The 26,716-nt window shown below is 45.6% G+C and overlaps 1 protein-coding gene across 1 annotated transcript; it reads right to left on the bottom strand.

Annotated features, from left to right (window-relative positions):
* Nucleotides 1–844: 844 nt before the first annotated feature.
* On the bottom strand, nucleotides 845–26,175 carry HEBP1 (heme binding protein 1). The gene is given in 5 exon segments (XM_032645263.1): nucleotides 845–1,445; nucleotides 15,262–15,442; nucleotides 17,205–17,289; nucleotides 17,291–17,344; nucleotides 26,022–26,175. Coding segments are annotated over 5 exon segments (576 nt in total). The 5' UTR covers nucleotides 26,100–26,175; the 3' UTR covers nucleotides 845–1,267.
* Between the last annotated feature and the right edge of the window lie 541 nt (nucleotides 26,176–26,716).

The following is a 26,716-nucleotide window of genomic DNA, read 5'->3' as shown; positions in this document are numbered from 1 at the left end:
TCCAAACATTACAAATGTTGGGACTCTCAGCTCCTCATGTGCGTGGGGGTCATGACAGCACCTCCCTCATAAGGTGTGCATGGAAGGCACCCAGCATGGCCTCTGACAGCAGTCAAGGCCGGTAGCCACTGTGATTTCCCAATGATCTTCAGAAAGGGGGAAGCCCATCCCCTAGAAGAGAACACTGTTTTGAAAGGTGGCCAGGAAAGGTGAAGACATAGCTCTCATTCCTCTTTAGCAAACCCCATGGAGAGCTGTTGACAGGGGTGGTCCTGAGCACCCTGGAAGGATGGCACGCCCTCCCAGTGCTGTGACCCACTGGCTCTCATCCTTACTGGCTCACCCAGGCACTTGGTTCCAGCTTAGCTACTTTCCCCACCGCCCCTCACAGCCTCGAGTCCCCTTTCCCTCTCTTCTGGCCAAGATGCACATTGATTCTTTCACTTCTATCCTCTTCAGTTAATGAAACTGGACCCCAGATTTTCTAACCTCATCTCATCATCCTGCATAAACCCTCTGGGCAGGTCTCCAACCCATTATGCATCTGGGGTAGTGATTTTTCTTCTTGGTCTATCTTTGTGGTCCCTGGAACCCTTTGTGGCCCACAGCTGCAAACAGTTTCCTCAACTTCAGAGCGTGGAACCACTGTGACACGGTCACGGTAAGTGTCTGTGGTTTAGAGACGATCAAGCATGTGGTGCGTGTCCTCCTTCCCTGGGATCTTTGGGCTTCTATTCTGAAGGACTTTGGAACTGTAAACACGGGATTCCTGCGACAGTAAACACCATCAATAGTATCTATACACCTGTGGAATCTTGGAAAATAACTACACTTAGGATTCGTCTCAGCTGTTTAAGTCAAAGATCTTTATTTCCAGTTTCTTTTTAAAGAAAGTTCTTATAAGAATCAGAGATGAAAGATCACACGTAAATCACACTTCTTCCTCAATAACAAAAATACGGTTTCAATAATTTTTAAAAATCAGTTTTTAGGGATCCAGAGAGCGGGGAAAATGCTGCTGGGTTTTTCTGGTCTACCACAGAATTTTCTAAGTCATTTAGAAGGACGCATATGTATCGTGGGTGCCTTATTTCTCTCCACGAGAACAAGAGCCTCAGGATCTGGAACGTGCTTATTTCAGGAAATTGGCAGTGACTGATTGGCTCTGAAGGAAAGTCGGCCCTGCTGGAGCTGCACAGGGAACTTCATTTCCTCCTGGAGGAAGTGGGCACAGACGCAAGCATCCAGGGAGCTCTAGTTCAGCCAATTATTCATTGCTCTTCACCAGCCAGACCTCGTTGCGACGTCCGTAGGGCTTCATGGGAGGGTCATACCCAGTGCAGAAGTAGAAGTCACTCCTGCAGGTGGCTGTACCCTCCAGGGTGGCGCGCAGCTCGGCGGCATGAGCTACGTAGTCAGTTGCCTTGGCATAACCGCCAAACTGCCTGAGGACACAAAGCAAGTCACTGGTTCAGAAAGAACAGGGTCTCAGAGAGATGGGGGGACTTCAAAAGAGTCACTCACTACTCTTATTATGACAAGCATGTTCTAGTTGTTAAGACCTCAGATCTGCCCCTTCCTACAGGGGTGGACTGAATCTCACCGAGCATGAGCCTCGTTTGTAAAACAGGGATATGTTTCCTTTTTCTTCCAATCGGTTATGAGCATTAACTACAATCACGGATGTAAAAAACTCTAACGCAGGGCCTGAACCACACTACATTCGGCCCTCTGCATCGGGGGGTTCTGTACCCGCAGATTCAACCAACTGCAGATTGAAAATATTTGGGGGGAAAAAAACGTTCCAGAAAGTTCCAAAAAGCAAAACTTTAAATTTGCCACGTGCCATCAACTATTTACATAGCATTTACAGTAATAGGTATTATAAGTCATCTAGAGATGATTTAAAGTAGGTGGAAGGACGTATGTAGATTATATGCGAATACTACACCACTTTAGATAAGGGACTCCGGCATCCTTGGATTTTGGTATCTGTGTGGGTCCTGGAACCAGTCTGGAACCAGTACTGTAGTCGGTACTATAGGCGAGCTTCCCTTCCCTTTCTGAAATTTCCTGAAGGGATGGGAGGCTGACTTTTCCCAAAGCCATGTCTTTACCCTTTTCTCTAGCTTCCCCTGCTGCCCCAGTCGTCTCTCTTCCTGTAGCCAGCTGGCGGGGAGGAGAACCAAGGGAGTTAAGGTGGAGCTGGAGCTCAAGTTTCTCCCACTGCAGAGCAGTTCTAAGGACAAGTAGCAGCTTTGTTAAAAAACAGAGCTACCTTGTGACCACCTAGAGGGGTGGGGTAGGGAGGGTGGGAGGGAGACTCAAGAGGGAGGAGATATGGGGATATATGTATATGTATAGGTGATTCACTTTGTTATACAGCAGAAACTAACACACCATTGTAAAGCAATTATACTCCAATAAAGATGTTAAAAAACAAACAAACAAAAGAAAACAGAGCTACCAAAGGCAGGGCCCCTAGGCAAGCTTTAAGCATGCCTACCCCAAATAAGGAAGTCACTTCAGGGCTTCCCTGGTGGCACAGTGGTGGAGAGTCCACCTGCTGATGCAGGGGACACGATGCGTGCCCCGGTCTGGGAAGATCCCACATGCCCCGGAGCGGCTGGGCCCGTGAGCCATGGCCGCTGAGCCTGCGCGTCCGGAGCCTGTGCAAAAGAGAAATCACTTCTAATAGATCCCTTCTCCTGCTCAAATCAGGAAGGCCTTCTTTTTCTAGTAAGTAAAGATGATTTTTCCAAATCAGGCTTTCTCTTGATGGCAGAAGGTGGAGATAGAGAAGCAATAAAGTTTGTCTTTTCACGACCATTATTCTCTACGTCACCTGCCTTCGCTCCAAAATTCATCCTGTGACCTACCCTAAACATACCACTCTAAATCTGGGGCTGCATTACAGTCTTTACTAGCGTCAAACACATCCCCATTTCTAACGAGCTTTATGACTCAAAGGTCTGAATCTGCACCAAGCCAAGATTCGGCCAAATGCACTATTTTGGGTGGGGTTCTCTGACTCACGCTTTGCTCTTTTATAAGCGGTTAGTCATGCTCGCTAAGCATTCAGCACATTGATTACAGGGTTACTGCTTTGAAAATACCCAGGATTTCATCTCTAAGGAGTTGGTTATTCTAATGTCTAGACAATAGCTACAGAACATGGACAGGGCTGAGACCAATTTGGGAGACAGGAGGCTTGGTCCTTCAAGTCTTTTGAAGAAAGATTATAAGGCAGATGGAGAAAGGTGAGTCCTAGCTTCATTGAGGCTCAAATGAGATAAAACTGGATTAGGAGGCAGGGGATGAATATTAAGGAAGGATTGTTCTGACAATAAAAGCCTGTAAGACACTGGGCTTATTTTTGAAGAATGTCTATAGATTGAGGACCGCCTGTCTGAAACGAATCAGATGCTGGATGGGGGTGGGGTGATCAGGTGTTAAATGCCTCTGCAGCCCCCTCTCACGCTGTGATGCTAAGCTGTTTTCTGTGTAAATCGATGATGTTGGCTCTTTTAGCTACTGGTTTCTACAAACATCCAAAGGAGTGGTCCTCAAATACCTTCATTCATCAGTTGAGAGGCAAAATGGCTAGTTGTGTGCTCACATCCTACCTCTGCCACCGTCTAGCTCATGGTCTTGGGCAAATGCTTGCAGTTCTCTAACCTTCAGGTCCTTCATCTGTTCAGTAGGAATGAGGGCATCAATTTCAGAAGGCTGTTGTAAAGATCAAAAAAGAGAAAACTACCGCAAACTCCTCACTCAGCCTCCTGCTGTCATGTGGGAAACGCACAGCAAACAGTAGCTATTGTTACTTTGCAATTTGCTCAGAACAGTCGTTCAGTTCCCTGATGCCCGAGGTGAGAGACATAATGGTGATGTAAAGTAACTAGCAAGAGAGCTTAATGATGAAGAACTGGCTCAATTAACAACCTCATCTTCTCCATAAGGTCTCCTCTAAAAATGCTTTCAATCTTGTAACCCCACTCCCCTTCCCCATTCCTCCTTTCCCCTCCCTTCTTTCTTTCCTCCCTCCCTCCCTTCCTCCCTTCCTTCCTTCTTTCCTCCCTCCCTCCCTTCCTTCCTTCTTTCCTCCCTTCCTTCCTTCTTTCCTCCCTCCCTCCCTTCCTTCCTTCTTTCCTCCCTTCCTCCCTCCCTTCTTTCTTTCCTCCCTCCCTTCCTTCCTTCTTTCCTCCCTCCGTCCTTTCCTATCCTTTTCTTTCTTCAGAATGTCTCACCTTCTAACATACTATATAAAAGTTATTCATTGTTTATGATCTGAGGCCCCTGGTAGAATACAGGCCCCAGGAGGGCAGGGATCTTTGTCACTCTTTGGCCACTGGTGTATTCTGAGCACCTAACACACATATTAGACCTCTTGGCTAAATGAACCGTCTGGGAGAAATGACGGAAGTCGCTGTCTTCATGTTGATAGGCCTAAGGATGAGGGCAAAGTCTGTTGGCCTCCATCTTCACTCACCCACAGAATAAAATCTGAAGCACCTACTAAGGGCACAGTGGTGGGGATTCAAACAAAGTGGATGGACTGGGGCCGTGTTGGAAAGGGCCTTGAAGGGCACGCTAAGGACTCTGAGCCTGACCTTAGATGCAGAGATGGACTCAGGAAGGGGTTTTAAAGTTAAGGGACTGCCGTGATCGGACTGTATTTTGGAGAGACCCCTCTGGGGTTGGGCGGTGGAGGGATGAGGGGAAGGGAGTCATGGGAGGCCAGGAACAGCTGCCGGAGAGATGACGAAGGCCTGGACAAAGGCCAATGTGGGAGGTGAGCGTGGGGCGGGGAGAGGCCAGGGCGGGGGTGGGGTGGAGGGAGTCAAGGATTCTCCAGGGCTTCCAGTTAAGTCTCTGAATGGAAACTGACACCGCCAACCAGAAGAGGGAATCAGGACGGGTGGGTTTTTCATCTGGTTTGGGGCATATTTCTATGAAGGTGCCTCGATGAAACGAATTCGTGCAACAATTATTGAGCCCCTAAGTGTGTGCTGGGCACTGCGAAATCTCCCTAGACTTGGGCAGGAACTGGAGTCAGAGATACGACAGGGGAAAGAGACGGGTCTAGCGACAGAAACTTGGGCGTCACCTGTGAGTAGGTGCCGGCTCTGGTCACAGCAAAGAGGGCGATGGGGCCCAGGTGGTGAGCGTACAGAAAGTCGGCAGGCTGTTCTCAGAGATCCTAGTCCCCCGCTGCTGGGAGGAGGATGAAGACTCGCAAAGGCCGCTGAGAAGGACCCGCCTGAGTCCAAGGAGACCCGTCAGAGAGTGAGGCGGAGAACGTCATCATTCAGGGATTCTTAATCCATGACCACAAAAAAGAAAAAAAAACCCTTGACTTTTTCTATTTTTTCCCAGGCTGACTAAGATGCTGATAATGGGATGAAAATGTCCCTATTGCTTCATCAAGGAAGCATTCTACTGGGAAACGAGCAAAGCTGGATGAGCTGCGGAACAGATCCGCGTGTGCTCCCCGCTGCCAGTCTAACCAGCTGACCCGAACCACCAACACAGAACCGCACAAACAAGCCAGAAAGCCAAACCCTCCCAGGCGCTGAGCCCTAAGATGTGAAGGAGGCCCAGCTCTGGCTGCCTTGTTCCCCAGGGCTCAGCTTCCACGCAGCGCTCGGAGGATAACCATGCTGCACCCCCAGCTCTCCAAGTCCACAGGCACATCTGAGTCTGAGTTAAGGAATGCTCGTAAAGTGCTCTGAGCTTCTCAAAGGAAAGAAACAGGACGTCTGTACATCATTTCTGCGAGCCTGTTAACCAGTGTCTAAGTCTCCCTCTTCAAAGCCGCTCAGCACCAGGGCTCTGTAGTCAGAGCTCAGTATTCCCAAGAATTTGGTTACCATGGGGACCGAGGAAGGACACACATGCCCTGGATTCCAGAAATACAAAAGGAACTGTCTATGTCACGAAGAACCTAGGGGTAAGACAGGAATAAAGACACAGACCTACTAGCGAATGGACTTGAGGATATGGGGAGGGGGAAGGGTAAGCTGTGACAAAGCGAGAGAGAGGCATGGACATATATACAGTACCAAACGTAAGGTAGATAGCTAGTGGGAAGCAGCCGCATAGCACAGGGAGATCAGCTCAATGCTTTATGACCACCTAGAGGGGTGGGATAGGGAGAGTGGGAGGGAGGGAGACGCAAGAGGAAGGAGATATGGGAACATATGTGTATGTATAACTGATTCACTTTGTTTTAAAGCAGAAACTAACACACCATTGTAAAGCAATTATACTCCAATAAAGATGAAAAAAAAAATAAAGGAACTGTCTAAACAGGTCTGGAAGAGTTGGGGTGTGGGGGGGATGATGCAGGTGTCATTGAGGCGGGTTAACTGACGGAGACTTTGGTCCGAGGTCCAAAAAATCAGAACGTGTTATCTTTTAGGGAGTGCTTGGAGCAGGCAGGCAGCGAGAAAGAGGAGAGATGGAATGACTCTGAGCCTGACCATCCGACGTGGCCTAGAACCTTCACAATCAACAGGTCAGCACAGATCTGTGGAGAGTCTGCCACGCACATGGCCCTGTGCTAAGCAGGAGAAGCATAAGCCGAAGAGCTGGTAATTCCACATCAACAGGAAAGAAGCTTAACACCCTGTGGCATTTCATTCAGTCAGATTGAACCAGGCTTATCGAGTTGAGCATCGCTCAAGCGGGAAGCACACGCTCTCGAGAGCCATAGAGCCGTAAAGACGACGGGGAAGACTGTCTACCCGGGCGAGGTCTCACTGTAGTGGCCAGGACAGAGACACACATAAAGATTAGGCAGGGCAGGAGAAAACACCAGAACGGAGGTACACACAGAACGCTCTGGGGGCAGGGAACAGGGACGGATTGGTTCTGACTTAGAACATGAAGGGGAGGATGCTACGGACGTGATATCAAGCTGCTATCTATCTCTTGAGCGTCTCTTCTGATGGCGGCAATGAACAACGACAAAAATTCCTGCCCTCACAGAGCTTGCAATGAGCAGAGGTTGGGGAAGGGCTGAGAGGAGCTGGGCGAGTGAGTGAAGGTCTGGGAGTGGATATCGTATGTGTGTGTGTTTGAGGCAGGGCTTGGGAGGTGTGGGTGGGATGCTCTGAGGCTAGGCGGACCCCTGGAGTGGGGCTGTGTTGTGGAGGACAGTACACGCCACAACAAGGCATTTTACTAGGCTTCACTGCCCGGCGGCCAAACATTTGGGGACCCAACCCAAAGTCCACCCATCCCCCTTCTTATTACTAGCTTGGCCTTGGTCCCAAACCTCAGATGTGCCTCGGGCAGAGCCCAACAGCAGGGGGAAGTAGTGCGGTCGGTCCTGTGCTTTAGGGCTGCCGGAGACAAAAGGACCTCTCAGCAGAGGCAGAGCTGGAGGGACGAGAAACGCTAAGGAGGCCTCGTCAACGGTTCAGGCAAGAGGTGATGAGGGCCGTGGCCGTGCGGATCGAGGGGAAGGCACAGCCAGGAGGTGACCAGGACTCGGCCAACACTGAAGTTGAAGACGAAGGAGTCAGGATGGATGTGGACGGGATGCGTAGGATGGAGGGGCCTCTGGGAAGACAGAACACTGGGGGTCAGATGTGGGAAGGAATGTGAGTTCCATTCGGACATGCTGATTTGGGAGCCGCCCCAGGAGGTTTACACGGCGATGCTGCCCAGGGAGCTTGGGATAAAAGGCAGCAGCACTACCGTGGTGATCGGGTTCAGCCACCTGGAAATAGTGACTGAAGCCCCTTCCAAGTACTAGACTAAAGGGACAACTGAGCAGCTGTGGGGGGAGTGAACGGTGATGGATTAGGTTTTAGTTACAGAATCTTATCCCTGGCGGGGCGCTCAGAGGGGAAGGGGCTTAAATAGCAGAGGTACCCAATAAACGTTTGTCAAATCAGCCAAACTTGCCACTTGGGACAAATGTTGCGTGCAGAACTGTCGCACATCCGTTCAGATGGTATCTGAATTCCTCCAGGGCTAGGGCTTCAGCACCTCATCATCTGTCCATTTCACTCTGAGACAGATTATGCCAGAAGGTATCTACACACGTATTTATTGATTTTATTCTACTTTTTGTTTTGGCTATGCCGCATGGCATGTGGGATCTTAGTTCCCCGACCAGGGATCAAACCTGAGCCCCCTGCATGGGAAGTGTGGAGTCTTAACCACTGGACTGCCAGGGAAGTCCCGAATGTATTTATTTATTTATTTATTTTAATTTTTTTTAGATGTTGGGGGTAGGAGTTTATTAATTAATTAATTTCTGCTGTGTTGGGTCTTCGTTTCTGTGCGAGGGCTTTCTCTAGTTGTGGCAAGCGGGGACCACTCTTCATCGCGGTGCGCGGGCCTCTCACTATCGCGGCCTCTCTTGTTGCGGAGCACGGGCTCCAGACGCGCAGGCTCAGTAGTTGTGGCGCACGGGCCTAGTTGCTCCACGGCATGTGGGATCCTCCCAGACCAGGGCTCGAACCCGTGTCCCCTGCATCGGCAGGCGGACTCTCAACCATTGCGCCACCAGGGAAGCCCCCGAATGTATTTATTTTTGAGTAGAAAGAGGCTTTCCTATAATTTCAGTTCAGATACCACTTCTTATCTCTGGAATGACGCTGTCCTGAAATATCTCGAGGCATTTGCTTGTTGTCTGTTTTCCCCACTACAATGTTTTTCCCACCTCAAGGGGCAGACGCTTTGCTCGTTCCCTGCTATATTTTCAGCACCTAAAACGCTTCCTGGCACAGAGTAAGTGAATGATGAAGATGTGATTTTTCTGAATGAATGAATGAATGCGTAAATGGCCTCACCTTTGTCTTCACATTGAGTCTGAGGAATGGTAAGACGTTTAAGGGAGCTGGATGGAGGTCAGGTAGGAGAGTTACTGATGGAAGGGTGACAGCTGAAGCTATCGGGAGGGGCCGAGATCTTGAGGGAGGAGAGCAGGAGGCAAGGTCCAAGACTTTCATTCATTTACTTATTCATCAACTTTTCTGTTTTTAATTTAAAAAATTTTTTTAAAGAGCCCTCAAATCCCCCTTTTTGTTCTGTTTTATTTTAGTTTTACTTTTTTTGGCCGCATGGCTTGTGGAATCTTAGTTCCCAGAGGAGGGATTGAACCTGCGCCCTCGGCAGTGAAAGCGCAGAGTCCCAATCACTGGCTCGCCAGGGAATTCCCCTTATTTACCAACATTTTTATTTATTTTTTTTGTTTGTTTTTGGGGCTTTTTTTTTTGCGGTATGCGGGCCTCTCACCCCTGCGGCCTCCGCCGTTGCGGAGCACAGGCTCCGGACGCGCAGGCTCAGCGGCCATGGCTCACGGGCCCAGCCGCTCCGCGGCATGTGGGATCCTCCCGGACCGGGGCACGAACCCGTGTCCGCTGCATCGGCAGGCGGACTCTCAACCACTGCGCCACCAGGGAAGCCCTGGGGCACTACTCTTACCCCCATCTCACGGATAAGGACACTGAGTCACACAGAGGCTCGGTGAGATGCCAAAGGTCCTCTGGCCATTAAGCGGTAGAGCTGAGCGTGGAGCACAGGTCACCCCGACAATGAGCTCCTTGTTTCCAACTCTTTCCTTTATACCCAGACATTTCATTAAGATCATGAAAGTCCTGTTAACACCATCGAACGTCTCCGGCTGTGGGTCTCTGTTCAGTTGCACTGAGGAGGCTGAGCTCTAACCTAAGTGGCCTTTATAGAGCACAGAGGGAGGACAGTGGTCTGGAATGAGGCCACTCATCGAAGTGTGAGGACAACTCTGTTGCCTCTTGTGAATACTGAAAAAACTCTGATCACGTTAATTTTTCATAGCCTTCTATTCATTTAAACAGTATTGGTAATACTGTTTAAATTATTATCCGGAGTACTTTGGTAAAGTACTTTGGACATCCCTTCACAAGGTCATAAAAAAGGAAGACTGAGTTAAGGATGCACTGTGTATTTGAAACAGCACTTGTGCCTTTTATTATGTCAACTCTGCCTTCCACAGGAAGGTACTTTTAAACGCACACTTGACTGTGCAGTGACACCTAGTGGCTAGTTGAGGAATGAACAGATGCTAACTTAGGAGCAGATGCTAACAGGTTAAAAAGAATTCATTGAGCCAGGCTAGATGCCGCCTTTGTCACTCTCCTCTCTGTTTAGGTTGCAGTAAGGAAACTTCGACAGACCTGGCTTGAATAGTAGCTTTTAAAGAGATTCCCGTTTGCACTATAAGGAACCAGGGTTCCTTGGAGAAATGGCTAATTCCAGCTCTAGAGCAAGAAATGTCAGGATGCGCTTGAAATATCCTGTCCTACCAGAAACCAAGGAAGTTACTGAAGATTACCAGGGTCATGTCAAAAGGACCAAGAAAGCAACTTGAAGAGGTTCCCACTGGCCAAAGATGGGACAGTTTGAGCATCAGTGAGAAGAATAACCGCAAAGAACTGAAACACATCAATTATGTTTGAATTCATATGTTTATATTGGTACTCAAAAAACAGAGATCAACACTGCCTCCCCTTTGGAGGATGTTAAGAAATGAAATCATTATTCTGAAAACTGATAAAGAGAAGGCATCAAGCTAAAGAGAAGGTATCTGGCCTTTTTTCTGCAACTCTATCTCAGGGAAACCAAATAGTGGATGAAGGGAAGTTTCTCTTTACCAAAGTACTCTGGCTAATAAATGAAGAAGGAAAAACAGAGAATATTATCATTTGACAACCTCTAAGGAAACATGGCGTCTGGGAAATGGTGATCTAAGGTCACTAATATCACAAAAACAGAGGCAAGCATGAGCCCCTGATGGAGATACACAACACCATCTTTGAAATATCCTTGCCCCAAACTCAAACTTGAATCTGATTATGCCTCTAGTTCTGACTACTAATTTCAGGCAGTACAGGGACAGAGAAACATGTTAAAATGCCACAGTAAGGAAACCAGCAAAATTCAGACTGTGGGAAACACTAGGATAAATGATCCATAAACGGCAAGGAAAAATGAAAACGTGTGGTGGTGAGAAAACCAACTGATAAATAAAAGCTTAAAAGATGTACCAACCAATTGCAATGGATGCATCTTATTTGGAGCCAGATTCAAACAAACTGTAGGAACAAATTATGAGCCAGTAGGAGAAAACCGAACACTGGATATTTAAAATGATTATAACAGTAATGAATTGTTAAAATTTTAGGAATAATAAGATATTATTTTTCTATTTTTAAATAGTCTTCAGTAGTCACAATAAAATATTTATGAATGAAAAATATAATGCCTGGAATTTGCCTAAAAATAATTTAGGGTCGGGACCAGGTTGAAATTGTGAGGATACACATGACACAAAATTGGCCTTGAGTTAATTATCATTTAAGATGAGTGATGGGTACGTAGGGTTTCATTTTCTTATTCTATCTTTCTATAACTTTGAAGATTTCCCTACTAAAAAGTTAAAAGGCAAAAGAAAAAAATGGGACCAAGTTATTATCCTGGGTTTGGAAAAAGAAATTGATTAGAAACTAGTCCGTTCTGCTTAAAGTCTTATGTGACCTGATTTAATCATGTCAACCTCCTTTCTTGTGAAATAAGAAGGGGCAAAGAGAAAGAATTACTGAAACCTACTACAGGTCATACACATTAAGCAGTTTATAAATAGCATCTCAGTAAATACTGCAAGATAGTCTCTAACAATAATACTATGAGGTAGATGATATTACCAGCACTTACGAGATGGGAAAACCAAGTCTTATAGAGGCTGAGTAACTTCCCAAGCGTCATCCAGGATTCAAACTAAAATATACTTGTTCATCATATTACACCAGGCTGCCTCCCAAGATGCAGGAAAGAGGATGGAGAGGATAGAGTGGGAACTAGGATGAGATAGCTGAGACGCCTGGGGCTCAAGATTTAAGGAGGTACTCACTCTCAGGGCCACCCCTACATACACTTGGACAACTGTGAGACTGAGTGTCTCCTTAAATTTTGCACAACAGGTGCGCCCGCTTCCTTACCCTAGTCCCAGCCCTGGGAAAAGATAGTCTAGGTATTCTTTAAATAGAGTTTGCTTTCTCTGCAGCCTCTGCAGTGAAGGCTGGAAAGTCTGAATGAGGGCTGGAACAGAAGAGGTGGAGGCTGCTGTCACACAGGAGGATTTTAACAACTGGGGAGTCACTGATTATCTAGAAGAGACCTGGCTTCTGAAGGGAGGTTGAGGCCTAAAGGATAAAATCATGCAACCACTTGCACCTGCTATTCTCTAAAATCAAGGGAACTGGACCCCAAGTAAAGCCCTGGAAACAGAACTAGAACAATAGGAGGCACATGTGCTCTGCTGAAAGGCCACAGACCATGAATAACTAAGGCGGTAGCAGTCCGGCTCTGGCAAATGCTCCCTGCCCTTCTGCCATTCAAGGGGAGTGTGGGGTAAAAACGAAGTATCTCTAGCCCTTTATGCTCCCCAGATATTCATGACCCCAAACTACAGATTGACTTAGATATTCTCTGAATCTCCCAGAACCCTGCTGTGGCTAATGTAGATGTTCAGCTTAGGCTGAGGGGATATTCTCTATATCCAAATCAGTTTGGCAACTAGCAAAGGCGTTTACTTAGATACAGTGCAAATGTTTGTGTGCTGTAGGCTGAAGAAATTCAAGAAGAAAGTCAGTACTCAGAATTTCTTAATTCGTCAATAATATGAATTTAGAAAGAGAAATTAAGAAATAATCCTGGGCTTCCCTGGTGGCGCAGTGGTTGAGAGTCCGCCTGCTGATGCAGGGGACATGGGTTCGTGCTCTGGTCCGGGAAGATCCCACATGCCGCGGAGAGGCTGGGCCCGTGAGCCATGGCCGCTGAGCCTGTGCGTCCGGAGCCTGTGCTCCGCTACGGGAGAGGCCACAACAGTGAGAGGCCCGTGTGCCACAAAAAAAAAAAAAAGAAAAAAAAAAAGAAATAATCCCATTTACAATTGCATCAGAAAGAACAAAATACCTAGGAATAAAATTTAACCAAGGAGGTGAAAGATCTTTACACTGAAAACTATTAAGACATTAATGGAAAATCTGGAGAAGACACAAATAAATGGAAATATATTCCATGCTCATGGATTAGAAGAATTAATATTGTTCAAATGTTCATATTACCCAAAGCAATCTACAGATTTAATGCAATCCTTATTAAAATTTCAATGGAATTTTTTACAGAAATAGAAAAACAATGTTAAACTTTGTATGGAACCACAAAAGACCCTGAATAGCCAAAGAAATCTGCAGAAAGAAGAACAAAGCTGGAGGCATCATATTTCCTGATTTCAAACTATATTACAAAGCTATCATATCAAACAGTATGGTATGGCATAAAAACAGATACAAAGATCAATGGAACAGAACAGAGAGTCCAGAAATAAACCCAGGCATACATGGTCAACATAATTTACAACAAAGAAGCCAAGAATGCTACCATAGGGAAAGGACAGTCTCCTTCAATAGATGGTGTTGGGAAACTGGACAGCCACATGCAAAAGATTGAAACTGGACTACTATCTTACACCATACACAAAAATCACTCAAAATGGATGAAGAAAGACTTGAACATAAGACCTGAAACTGTAAAATTCCTAGAAGAAACCATAGAGGGTAACCTCCCTGACATAGGTCTTGGCAATGACTTTTTTTTGTATTTGACTCTGAAAACACAGGCAACAGAAGCAAAAATAAACAAGTGGGACTACATCAAGCTAAAAACCATCTTGCACAGAAAAAAGGAAACCATCCACAAAATAAAAAGGCAACATATTAAATGGGAGAAAATTATTTGCAAATCGTATATATGTAATGGGTTAATATCCAAACTATATAAAAAACTAATATAGCTTGAGAATTAAAAAACCCAAACAATCAGATTAAAAGTGGGCAGAGGATCTGAATAGACATTTTTCCAAAAAAGATATACAAATGGCCAAGAGGTACATGAAAAGGTGCTCAACATCACTAATCAGCAGGGAAATGAAAAATCGAAGCCACATGAGATGTCACCTCAACACTTGTTCAGAATGGCTATTATGAAAAAGACAAGAAGTGACAAGTGCTGGCAAGGATGAGGAGAAAAAACGGAATCCTTAGTCACTGCTGGTGGGAATGTATATTGGTGCAGCCACTATGGAAAACAGTATGGAAGTTCCTCACAAAATTAAAAATAGAACTACCATATGATCTAGCAATTCCACTTATGAGTATATATCTGAAGGAAATGAAATCACTAGCTTGAAGAGGTATCAGCACCCCTATGTTCACTGCAGCTTTATTTACCATAGCCAAGGTGTAGAAATGACATAAGGGTCCATAGACAGATGAATGGATAAAGAAGATGTGGTACATACATACAATAGAATATCATTTAGCCATAAAAAGAAGGAAATCTTGCCATTTGCAGCAACATGGCTGGACTGTGAAAGCATCATGCTAAATGAAATAAGTCAGAGAAAGGGAAATATTGTATAATCTCACTCATATGTGGAATTTAAAAAACAACAACTGAACTCACAGATACAGAGAACAGATTGGAGATTGCCAGAGGGTGGGGAGGTGGAGGGTGGGAGATCTAGCTACAGGTGGTCAAAAGGTAGAAACATCCAGCTATAAGATAAATTAGTTCTGGGGATGTAATGTACAGCAGTGACCACAGTTAACAATATTGTACATTGTATCATATATTTGAAAATTACTAAGAGAGTGGATCTTAAAATTTCTCATGGGGACTTCCCTGGTAGCACAATGGTTAAGAATCCACCTGCCAATGCAGGGGACACGGGTTCGAGCCCTGGTCCGGGAAGATCCCACATGCCGGGGAGTAACTAAGCCCGTGCGCCACAACTACTGAGCCTGTGCTCTAGAGCCCATGCTCCGCAACAAGAGAAGCCACCGCAATGAGAAGCCCGCGCATCGCAACGAAGAGTAGCCCCCGCTCACCGCAACTAGAGGAAGCCCGCATGCAGCAACGAAGACCTAATGCAGCCAAGTAAAAAAATAAATAAATAAATTTGTAAAAAAAAATAAAATTTCTCATCTCAGGAAAAAAATTTGTAACTTTGTTTAATGAATGATGTTAACTAAATGGTGGTAATCATTTCATAAGATAAACATGTATCAAAGCATTATGTTGTATTTTAAACTAATGCAATATTATATGTCAATTCCGTCTCAAAACTGGAAAAAGAAAATGCAAATGCTCACTGCAGATGACTCAAGTGCTACCCTACGCCTAAAGAATAGTTTTCCTTACGTGGAATAGACAGTGATGCCTTCTCTGTCTTCGATCTTAATGCTGTCATCGCTGGGAGCCGGTGGGTCGCTTTGAAACTCATTTGGAATCCGGAACCAGACTTTTAATTTCTTCTGTAGGGACCCATCGGCACTGGGGAATACGGCAAAGGAAATAGGAACTGTCATCCCCATCCCGATTCCTGAAAACACAAAACCCCACAGAGGGACGTGGGTGTTAGAGACAGAACCTGCTCAGGCCCGTGGACCATCTGCTGGTCTCATTCTTCTTCCAAGACGATATTTGTTGTTCTTGAAATTCATAATAAGTATTTCAGGCATTAAAACATATCAGACACAGACAAAATGCCTCTTGTTTGTATATATTGGAGGTAAGAGCATAGTGATTCCACTCGTCTGGAAAAAATTATTTGGTAACATATATTTAAGACTGTAAAGATATCAGTATCTAATTACTTCCTATCTAACTGTTGATTTTAATGAAATAATCCAAGATACGGAAAAGGCTATAGGTAATAGGATTTTCCTTGCGGCAGAATTTATAATTGTGAAAAATTGGGATTCATGTAAATGTTCAAAATAGGAATATGTCTAAGTAAGTGATAGGCACACGATGCAATTTGATTTATCTATTAATGGTTATGCTTAGGACTGTTTAGCTACAGTATAAAATAATATGAAATATGTGACAGAAGCAGGATGTATTGCACGAACACTATGATTACATTTTAAAAACCTATTAAAAAAGCCCTAAAAAATACATTTGAAGACGACAATGATTATATTAGAAAAGATGGATTAGGGGTGCTGTTTTGTTATTTTCAAAATTTTTTAATGAGTTTATAATTTTTACACATATTTTCTTCTAAAGAAAATGTTATGACAGGTGCTAAGAAGGAAGAGATTTCTTCTTGACCTCCTACTGGTCAACTTATGTCAAAGCTGATTACTTTGGTCCTAGTAAATGTTACTAAGGTTAATACCTAGTTTCTAACTTTCTCAATTATCAACTTGAGATATATCCTAAAATTCAACACATTCTCTCTTTTTTCACCTTGTGTTCTGACCCATTTTGGGTTTGCACTGATTCCAAAGTGCAGGACAAATTAGAGACCTAAAGAGTTAAATTCGTATTTAACTATTGGTTTACATGCTAATAGGCACACTGACAACTTCAGGCCTCTCATTTTAAAAACAAGGAGGCAGCCAGCACAGACTGCCGAAGTCTTTTTATTTTATTTATTTGTTTGTTTGTTTGTTTATTATTTTTAGGCCATGCCATACGGCTTGTAGGATCTTAGTTCCCCGACCAGGCAATCGAACCTGGGCCCCCGGCAGTGAGAGCGCTGAGTCCTAACCACTGGACCGCCAGGGAATTCCCATGGACTGCCAAGACTTTAGAGGGGGAGCAGCCTAAGAATCTCAGGCTCTTTATTTGCCAGAACAGAGCCAGGGACCCTCCATAATCATCACTCACTGATCCTCAGTATCCCCACACAATCTGAGCTACCAGGGGGCTGACTCTGGAGATTTCCAGCGTGGGGGCAGAGGTCTCATGTCAGAAGCTGGCCTTGTTTCTGTGGCCATGGCTTATCATGGGCACACCTTACCCAGTCCACTAACCCCCAAAGACATGATAAGCACTGTAGGGTTAAAAAAATACAAATAAAAGAAACAAACAATCAGCGTTGTGTCTCCACACCTGCAAGAGAAGCATGAACTCAATGCTACTGAGTGGGGATCCCACAAAGTCGGGGGAGACTGGCATGAAGTCCCGTGGGTCTCCCCAGAGCCTCCCTGCCCACGGAGCACAGCAAGTTCGCGTGCCACTGAAACAGGTAGTGACAGGGGCCTTGTGGTCCCTCCCCTGTGTTTTCCATCGAGGACGTGAGACTGTGCAGCCCTGGCCTATGAGACCAGAGCCAATCCTTCAGGGATACTCACCCTTGTCATTGGTGCCTCCCACATACTTCATGACTTTGGGCATTGCTTCCCGTAGTGCCTCATCCACAGGCTTATCAGTCACTTCCCACTGTGGCAAACTTCCCACCTTCACAGGCCCTCTCCTCATAGGAGACCTCTCCCTACAGGCAAGAGAATATGCAGCACTTAAGAGATATAAAGTAGCAACCTGTGATGACTCTAGAAACAGTGAAAGTCCAGTTACCAGAGGCACACACTGCTAAGGAACCTTCCATAAAAGCCCAACTAGGGTGACAGGCGAAGAGACAGGCCAGAGTATGAAGGGCCATGACAAACAGATTCTGAGATTTCTTACAGATGTAGAGACAGCAGAAAAAACTTCATATATCAATATTCACAGAGAAATAACAGAAGATATTACAACCCAAACACCGAGAACATCCCCAGAATGCTATAAAAATAGACCAAGTTCTGAGATCAAAGAGTCTCTGGAAATTAAAAATATAACAGACAGGAAAAATTCAGTGGAAAGGCTGGAAGAGAATATTGAAGGAAATATTCTAGAAAGTCAAGTAAAAGGCAAAGAAGTAGAAAATAGAAAAGAAAATCAAAGGATCAAGCAAGAGACCCAACCTCTGAATAATAGGAGACCCAGGAAAAGAGAAGAGAAAAATTGCGAAGGAGGAAACAAAGAAATACAGCAACCATCCCACAAAACTCTATGGCCCCAAGATTAGCCTCAATCTAGTAGAAGGGCCTGCAATTCAAGAAGAATCAGAGTACTTCTTTTCACACTGTTACTCCCAGATGCAATTCCTCTTCCCAATCTGCCCCTCAATGACCAGCTGCACTGTCACTTCCCCCGCAAACCCTTCCTCCTGGCAGTGATCCCCTCCTCTGTGTTGAGTCTCTGTCCTAAGGTCATTACCCTTTCCCTATAGACCCACACAGCTCTCTTTCACCCCTCTTCCTCTTCTTCACCATTTGATGTCTCATATGAAAAAATTTTGTATTCCTGAACATACTGTAAGGCAGCGCTTTCAAACTTTAAGAAAAAAAACACAATCCATAACAAGAAATATATTTTTACACCACACCCTATCATGAACATACACGTTTGAAGCAAAGTTTCACAAAATAATACTTTACCTTTATGGACCGGATGCATTATGATACATGTCTTTTCTTTTTTTTTTAAATTGAAGTATAGTTGATTTACAATGTTGTGTTAGTACAACAAAGTGATTCAGATATATATATATATATATATATATATATTCTTTTTCAGATTCTGTTTCCTTATAAGTTATTACAAAATATCAGATATAGTTCCCTGTGCTATATAGTAGGTCCTTGTTGGTTATCTATTTAATACATATAGTAGTGTGTATATGTTAATCCCAAACTCCTAATTTATCCCTCCCCCCACCTTACCCTTTGGTAATCATAAGTTTGTTTTCCGTGCCCGTGGATCTATTTCTGTTTTATATATAAGTTCATTTGTATTATTTTTTTAAAGGTTCCACATATAAGCGATATCATATGATGTATATCTTTGTCTGACTTACTTCACTTAGTATGATAATCTCTAGGTCCATTCACGTTGCTGCAATGGCATTGTTTCATTATTTTTTATGGCTGAGTAATGTTCCATTGTGATATACACTACACCTCATTTATCCATTCAACTGTCGATAGATATTTAGGTTGCTTCCATGTCTTGGCTTATTGTAAATAGTGCTGCAGTGAACATTGGGGTGCATGTATCTTTCACAATTATGTTTTTTTCTGGATATATGCCCGCGTAGGATTTCAGATCACATAGTAGCTCTATCTTTAGTTTTTAAAGGAACCTCCATACGGTTCTCCATAGTGACATGCCTTTTCTTTCTATCCTGTTTATTTCTATTCTGCTCTACTCAAGTGAATTTTAGTCTAGTCCACTAAAAGAAAAAAAACCTTGATCTATATTAATTTTACTATCAGGCAATGGAACACCAGTACAGTTTGAAAAATCTGCTAGGTCTTTGTGGACAGAAACTATATCCCAGAGCTTTACATGTTAGATGCTCAAAAGATATTTATTTATTGATTAAGGAGGTGCCTCTCTTACTAATGATTATAAAAAATAGACACATGATAGAGGACCTGGCTGCCCTGGGCTGGTCAAACAGGCCTTCCTACAACATCTTAGACCGAAGATTCAACTTCCAAGGGGATATAATGAATCTCTAGAGGAGGGTAGGACTGTGAGTGGCCTATACAGTCTGAAAAAGTACACTTAATATTATAATCTTATACCTAGAATGCAAAAACACCTATTGTTTTTGTAATGCAAAATTGAAGGAGAGTAGTGAGAAAGGGTCAGGGAAATCTGAACATAAACCCTGAGTGCCGATTTTATATACTTCCCTCCACATGGGGCAGGGGAAATTGCACCAGACCAAGAATCGAGAGGCCACAAATTGGCCTCGACTTTGGGGCACTGTGCCTACTAATTCTGAGGACTGCTATGAGGCCCTCCCCTTAGTGAGTCTGACACTTCCAAAGAGCCTTCAGTAGCAAATTGTGTTATGTAAACTCGGGGTATTTTGCTCTTTCTGGCTCCTTCTGTCATAGCAGAGACCAGACCCAGCCTTCTTTGGTGGTCCCACTGAGTCTTTGCCACTTAAAATGTTTTAAATTCCAGAAGTGTCACTCTGTGAGTCACAGGATTTCAGCCTGAAAGAGGTTTCAGTGTTCATCCAATCAAACTAATTTTACCAAAGAGGAAATGAAGAACCAGAGAGACTGAGTTGCCCAAGACCACACAGCTGCTGGGTGGTGAAGCTGGAACCAGAATTCAAATCCCCAAACTCTGGTCTAATGCTTGCCACAAGGCTCTATGCTCCACAGGGGATGAATTGGGTATTTTTTTAAACCTCTTTCTGTAGCTACTGAGGTAGTTATTTACGACAGACATTTGTAGGTTCGTGTCACACTCAGAACAGGGCCATCAAAAGTCATTCAATGCAGCTTCTTCTCTTACAAATGAAGAAACCAATGACCAATTCTCACGGGAGAAAGAGCTGGCTGGCTCTCTCCTTTGTTTTCTTTCCTTCCTTTATTCATTCAACCAACAACTAAAGAGATGAAAGACATGGTCCCTGACATCAGGAGGCATGGTCTAATAGAAGTAGCCAGGAAAACAGGTTATAACCTGATAATATGTTTAAGGGGAGAGGCGCTCCAGGGCAGTGTGGGAGCATGGGAGAGGACCACCTAGGTTAGTCTGGGGGACATGGGTGTCTGTCGACTAGTTTGGGTAGGCCAAGCTGAATTTGAGGTGCTTACAGATCATCCAACTGGACATTCAGTCACCGATGCATTGATTCATCGAATAAACATCTACTGAAAACCTCTGCCAAGTGCTACAGATTTGGAGATTAATATGATACGGGCAGTCTCGTTGGATGGTGAGAAGCATTACATAATTATTATATGGTGTAGTAAATGCTCTGATAGTTTAGGGAGGGCAATTTCAGGTAGCGGGCACCCTAGGGGTAAAAGCAAAGAGCTGAAGAACTTTATGATGACAGTGAAAAATATAAGTAATTCACTGCCACTGGAGCAAGAACGGTCCAGCAGGGCATGGCCAGAAAGGAGGCCGGAGACTCTGGCAGGACCCAGATTTCCGAACATCTGAAGGCTCTCACAGGGAGTTGGATTTTGGAACCATTAGTCCAGTGATGGTGATCTGACAGCAAGTTCATTTCATCTACCCCAAATTAGTTCACCCTACTTTTGTAATCTAAATATAGGGTTTTGCAGGTGTGTCTGAGTCTTGAGTGAGCATGTTCTCAGCTTGTTCCCCGAGGCAGAAAAGTCCACGGCCAGAAAGGAACGGCTGCAGAGAAAGGAATCCAGTTTGATTCGGGGAGCCCAGCCCCCATGATAAGTTTACCATCCTTTAAGGCTGAGCTTAACTCTACCTCTTCTTCCTGAATGATCTTGCCTTCCCATGAACTTCAAAGACAGGTGACACTAGAGCTGGAAGGGTGCTTACAAATCCACTGGTTTATCTGTCTCCTGTTACAGATGAGCAAACTGTCCATTGTACAGTTGGACACATGGGTCTGGACTCAGCAGGGGCCTGGCTCAGTTAGGATGCATCAGCATAAAGGGCAACCAAAGCTGTGAATGAGGCTGTGTTGCCCGGGGAACATACACAGAGCATTCTATATAAATTAATCACGTTAATTAATCCCCCGCCTAAATGCTGTCATTCACCAAGTTCTTAACTTATCTGTGATGGTCCAGGCACCACTGAGCTTCTTCCTACTTTGCCGGCCATACCCAGAGCACCTCCTCACTGGCCTTCTGCTATTTGCTTCAATGCCACGGTCATTCCTGCCCCAGGGCCTCTGTACCTGCCTCTTCCTCTGCCTGGAGGATTCCTTTCCTGTCTCTGCCCAATGAATCCCCACTCACCCAACAGGTCGCAACCTAAAAGTCACTTCCTCAGAGAGGATCCCAGTTTAAAACAGGTTCCCCATGATATTTTTATAGGCCCTTGTATTTTCACAACATAGTATATTGTAATTGTAATTACAATGGAATTATAGTGGAATATAATTACAATGGAAATTGTAATGGAATAATAGTGTGTTTAATCTCCAACTGCAATCGTAAGCCCCATGGGGTCATGGACTGTCTGTATTGTGTACCGCTGTATCTCCCAGCATCTAAGACCACGTCTTACACATATATATAGTAGGCCCTCTCTAAGGATTTGTGGGAAAGGAGGCCGTGGAGTGAAGCCTGGCTTTACTCTAATGAAAAGGAATATGGTAGCCATAGCTGGCTGGAGAGATGAGAACCTAGCCTAACTATATATATCCATCCTGGAGGAAGGTCGCGCCACATTGTCTGAAGGTGGTTCTCCAACAGGTACTGCCTGTTTTCACAGCATCTGTGTCTGTAACTTCTCATTTGAACCACTGCATCACTATGAAAATTTAGCTTTGAGAGATGGATATTATCCAACTATTCTGATTTTCCAGGGAGCTGAATTTAAATAGAGTCCTATTTCTGCAGAAAACAAAGCACCTAAGTTAACACGGTTAGCACATGTGATTCTTCAAGTTTAACATCTTGACTGCATTTCCTTGTTACGTGTAACAAAATAATGGCATAATGGCCTTCCCTCACCCCACAATCAGCTAGCTTGTGCTCCCACGTCAGTAACTAGATGAGGATGTCAGCCAGTGGCCACAAATAGAAGTTTTCAGCATTCAGTTGGAACCCTGGTCAAGTTCAAGTCCCAGACAGAGATGTTGCAAGAATGCCTCGCAAGGTCCCCTGCAAGGCTGTTTTTTTTTTTCTCTTGCCACCTGCTGTGGTTGGTATACATGCTGATTTTGGAAGCCAGCTTTCTCACTCTAAGAAAACAACAGTAATTATTATAATAATGATCAACCTAACTGAGTACTTTCTATGTGTCACGTATTATTTTAAACAACCCTGTGAAGAAGTAAGTGTTTTTATCTTCATTTTCAGATGAAAACAAGAGGTTAAGTAACGTGCCCAAGATACAGTGGCAAGAGGTGGGGTAAGGATTCCAAGCCAGGCAGTGGGGTCCTAATCGATGTGCACAGGCTGGAAACAAATCCCATAAAGATGTCCATTACTAATATCAGTCCTACTCTCAGTACCCACAAGACCCACCCAACCCCACACAGAGAGCTGTGCATCTTTCTCCCTCCCCAAGAAATGCAGAAGGACCTGATAAGGTCTGCAGCAGCCTGGGCCTCCCCACCAGGTGCCTGGAATCAGCCCTGAACATCTGGTTGAGTCTGACTTTGAGCTACGTGGGGCACCCTGTGTAATATATTCATTTACCCAGGAAAGTGAACAATGGTTTCTGACCCAGACTCTTTCCAGGAAGAGAGAGATCATTTCAGAAAGAGGCTCTCTTCACAATAACAACACCCTGAATTTGTATATTTTTTTTAAAAAAAGATTACAAGAATCTTTGACTGTTTAATTAATTGTCACATAAGGCACTGTCATTCTCATCTTGCAGCTGAGGAATTTCAGGGTTCAGAGTGGTTGAGAGGTTAAGTAACTTAACCCAAATTACCTGGAAAACTAAGGGCAAGTTAACAAGTGCTAGGTATTTTGTTGAACAATTTATAATTGGTTTTCTCCTTTAAATTTCAAAACAATGTTATAAGACGTGGATTATTATTTTCTCTCATGATTAGCATCAGAGAGGTTAAGTGAGCTGTGACCACGAAGCTAGTAAGAGTGGAGCTGAAATGAGTTCCAACATAATATTATTACATTTGTAGGGTGTATTAGTTTACAAATCATTTTCATGTTTCTTAAACAATTTAATATTTCTAGCAACTCTGGGAGTGGATGGGGAAGATACTTTGATACCCTTTCTACAGTTGCAGGAACTGAGGTTCATTCAGGTTAAATGATCTGCTTCAGCCTGGTAACAATATCCCGTATGGCTCCATATTCTTATCAAATGTTGAGGGGAGATGCTGATCAGGGAGCTGCATTTATCCCTGGAGACACCAAATCAGTGGCAGGTGACACTGTACTATAAGGGGCTAACAGAAAACCAAATGGCTGGAGTATTCTGAACAGAGGCACCTTGATTCAGAGAACTGATTTCACAGATCATAAAAGAGCTGAGATGCCCAACAGGGACAGTGAAGCAACCCTGAGGTTAGTAAGCGCCCTACAGAGGTAGAGGGAGGGTGATCTTTTACCTGAGTTCAGATACCTGGATCACTTGGTGAGAACCCAAACCATGGTGGCCTGGCTAGCAAGAACTGGAGCCCCAGAGAAGCTCCTGCTTCCAGAGACCTGACAGGGAAGAAATACCCTGGCCTCTCCCTTCTTCTAGCCCTCCTATCTCTCTCTAGTGCCTCCCACTGGGAGCCCAGACCCTCAGCCTGCACTGCAAATAATTGTTAACGCCAAAGACAAAGTGAGCCCAATTCTACTACAGAAAGGAAAGTTCTCTGCAAGCTGTGGGTAACACGTGGATTCCTGTGCTCCGCAACGGGAGAGGCCACGGCAGTGAGAGGCCTGTGTACCACAAAAAAAAAAAAACCTGACACAGTTGTCCTACTTAAAACCGTAGCCTCACCCCTAACACTCTCTAGTCCCTCCTCCCCTTCCCTGCTTTATTTATTTTATTTTTTAATTAAAAAATTATTTATTTATTTATTTATTTATGCGGTACGCGGGCCTCTCACCATTGTGGCCTCTCCCGTTGCGGAGCACAGGCTCCAGACGCGCAGGCTCAGCGGCCATGGCTCAAGGGCCCAGCCGCTCCGCGGCATGTGGGATCTTCCAGACTGGGGCACGAACCCGTGTCCCCTGCGTCGGCAAGTGGACTCTCAACCACTGCGCCACCAGGGAAGCCCCCCTGCTTTATTTTTGATCACAGCACTGATCACCACCTGATATATGAAACATTTGACTTACTTGTTCACTAGTCGCTAAAAGAGAAGTTCCATGAGGACAGGGATTTTTGCCAGTTTTGTCCACTGCTTTATCCCCGATGCCTATAAGAGTACCTGGCCCACTCAACAGTTATTTGTTGAATGAATAAATTTTAAATTTAGAGATTTCACATGAAGAGTCTGGATTGCTGGTTTTCCTTAAAAACCCAGCAACCCTGGTTCACATCACTGCATGACAACTGCCTGGAATTACCCTTTGCAGATGGGGACTTGAGTTCTCTGTCTCCAACTTGCCTCAGTTCGCACCCTGCCTTATAGTTTGTCACTCATTTTCATTATGTGCCTGGCTGCTTGTAGGCACCTGAATAGGTCACCTTTGATCAGGGCTAAAGTGCTTATTCTATGTAAGGCTAAGGAAACAGATATAGACAGATGAAGTAACAGGTCTCTGGCTATAGCTGCTTCAAGAGTCCAGACTCTAGTTGAGGGCTTTTGTGTGATGATCAATGTAATGGGCACCTGACTTTGGCCCCCTAGACAACACGGTCCTTTAACAGACGAAGCACTGGGCAGGGAGCTGAGTATACAGCCGCGAGGTGCGCAAAGTACCTGTCCACAGGAGATTATCATCTAGTGGCAGATTTGTTTTCAGGGGGCAGTCCAATTTGCCTGGGTGAGCACTAATGTTAATTTGGGGGAAAACTGCAATGATGCCCTCCTCACTCATCCTGTATTCTAGGACTCCAACTCCCATAGGCCAACAAGCCATTTGACAGCTCTGGGCCTTTGCACGGGCTCTTCTTGTTTCTGTGCATTCCTGCACATCCCGGAGGCCTAGCTGACGGCACCTTCTCTGCGCAGGCCCCACTATCACCCGTTGGCTGAACGCACTGCTCCTTCGCCTGCGCTCCCGGACTTGAACAGTTTCCTCCTTCGCAGGGCAGATCTTGTTCTTTTATATTCAGTTCTCCACCAAGGACAGTTTGGGAGTTTCTCAGGGACAAGCACTTTTCCAGTCTTTCCTGCAACCGAAGGCCTCTCAGCGAACAAATATTCATAAAGTTTGGAATGTTTAAATGGACGCATGCACTCAAGAGGCGCAGTCCATCTCGGTAAGCTGGGATTCTCCCCTCAAACCCATCCTGCCTCACTGTCTCCCCTCCTCCCAGCAGAGCCCTTCGCCTCGCTGCACCCGACCTCCTACTCCCCTCCTTCCCAGTCCAAGCGCTGGGCATCGGAGGGCCGTGGCCACGGCAGACGCCAGAACGCACAATCCCGGGCACGTTCCTGCCCCACCTGTCCACGCTCCAGCCGTGAACAGGGTGCGGTGGGCGCGGCCCCCTTCCGGTCCCCGGCAGCCCTGTGGGCCTACCTTGCCCCCTTTGCTCAGGATCTGCCAAGGCCAAGTCTCTACGCTCCCAAACAACGAGTTCTTGATCATGCCCAACATGGTGTCGCCGCGGCGCTCTGGATGCACGGGTAGAAGCTGGGTGGCCGCTGCGGCTGGCGTCAGCTGGTCTACCCGGAGTGGGTGGGGGGGAGGGCGGGGCGTGACGGATGGGCGTGGCGACCGGGGAGGGTGTAGCGTGTCGAATGGGCGAGGCGGGCGCGGGGTGGGTGGGCGGGGCGCCTCGGGCTCCGCCCCTCGGAACGCGCTCGGGGAGGTGGGACTCGGCGGGAGGGGCGGAGCAGGGGCCGCGCCCTGCCTCCTCGCGGCCGCCCGCCGGGGTCGCGGATCGGTGGGAAAGCCGGTCGACCTCTGCTCGCCCGTACTGACTCTGACCTCTTCCCTGGCGGCCTGAAACAGATGCGCCCCGGTGTGGGATTTAGGCAGAGGTGGTGAACACCCCTCTGCCAACCCTCCCAGACTGTCCCCCGCCGTGTCCTCTCTCAGGTACCTGGGCGCTAAACTGCAGAACTTTCGGATTCCTCGCGTGCTTTGCCGGGCCTCCACCCTCAGGCCCTGTCCCCAGGCAGGTGTTATATCAGGTTCACAGGCTTTGTAGCCGCCGCCCTTAGGGACTCCTGGCTGCTGCATCTCCACCGACAGATGTCCTATTTTGCCCT

This window comes from Phocoena sinus, chromosome 10, assembly GCF_008692025.1.
Source record: "Phocoena sinus isolate mPhoSin1 chromosome 10, mPhoSin1.pri, whole genome shotgun sequence".
In the NCBI taxonomy this organism is placed as follows: Eukaryota; Metazoa; Chordata; class Mammalia; order Artiodactyla; family Phocoenidae; genus Phocoena; species Phocoena sinus.
Note: the sequence above shows the minus strand (reverse complement) of the source record. Positions and strands in the feature narration are given on the sequence as shown.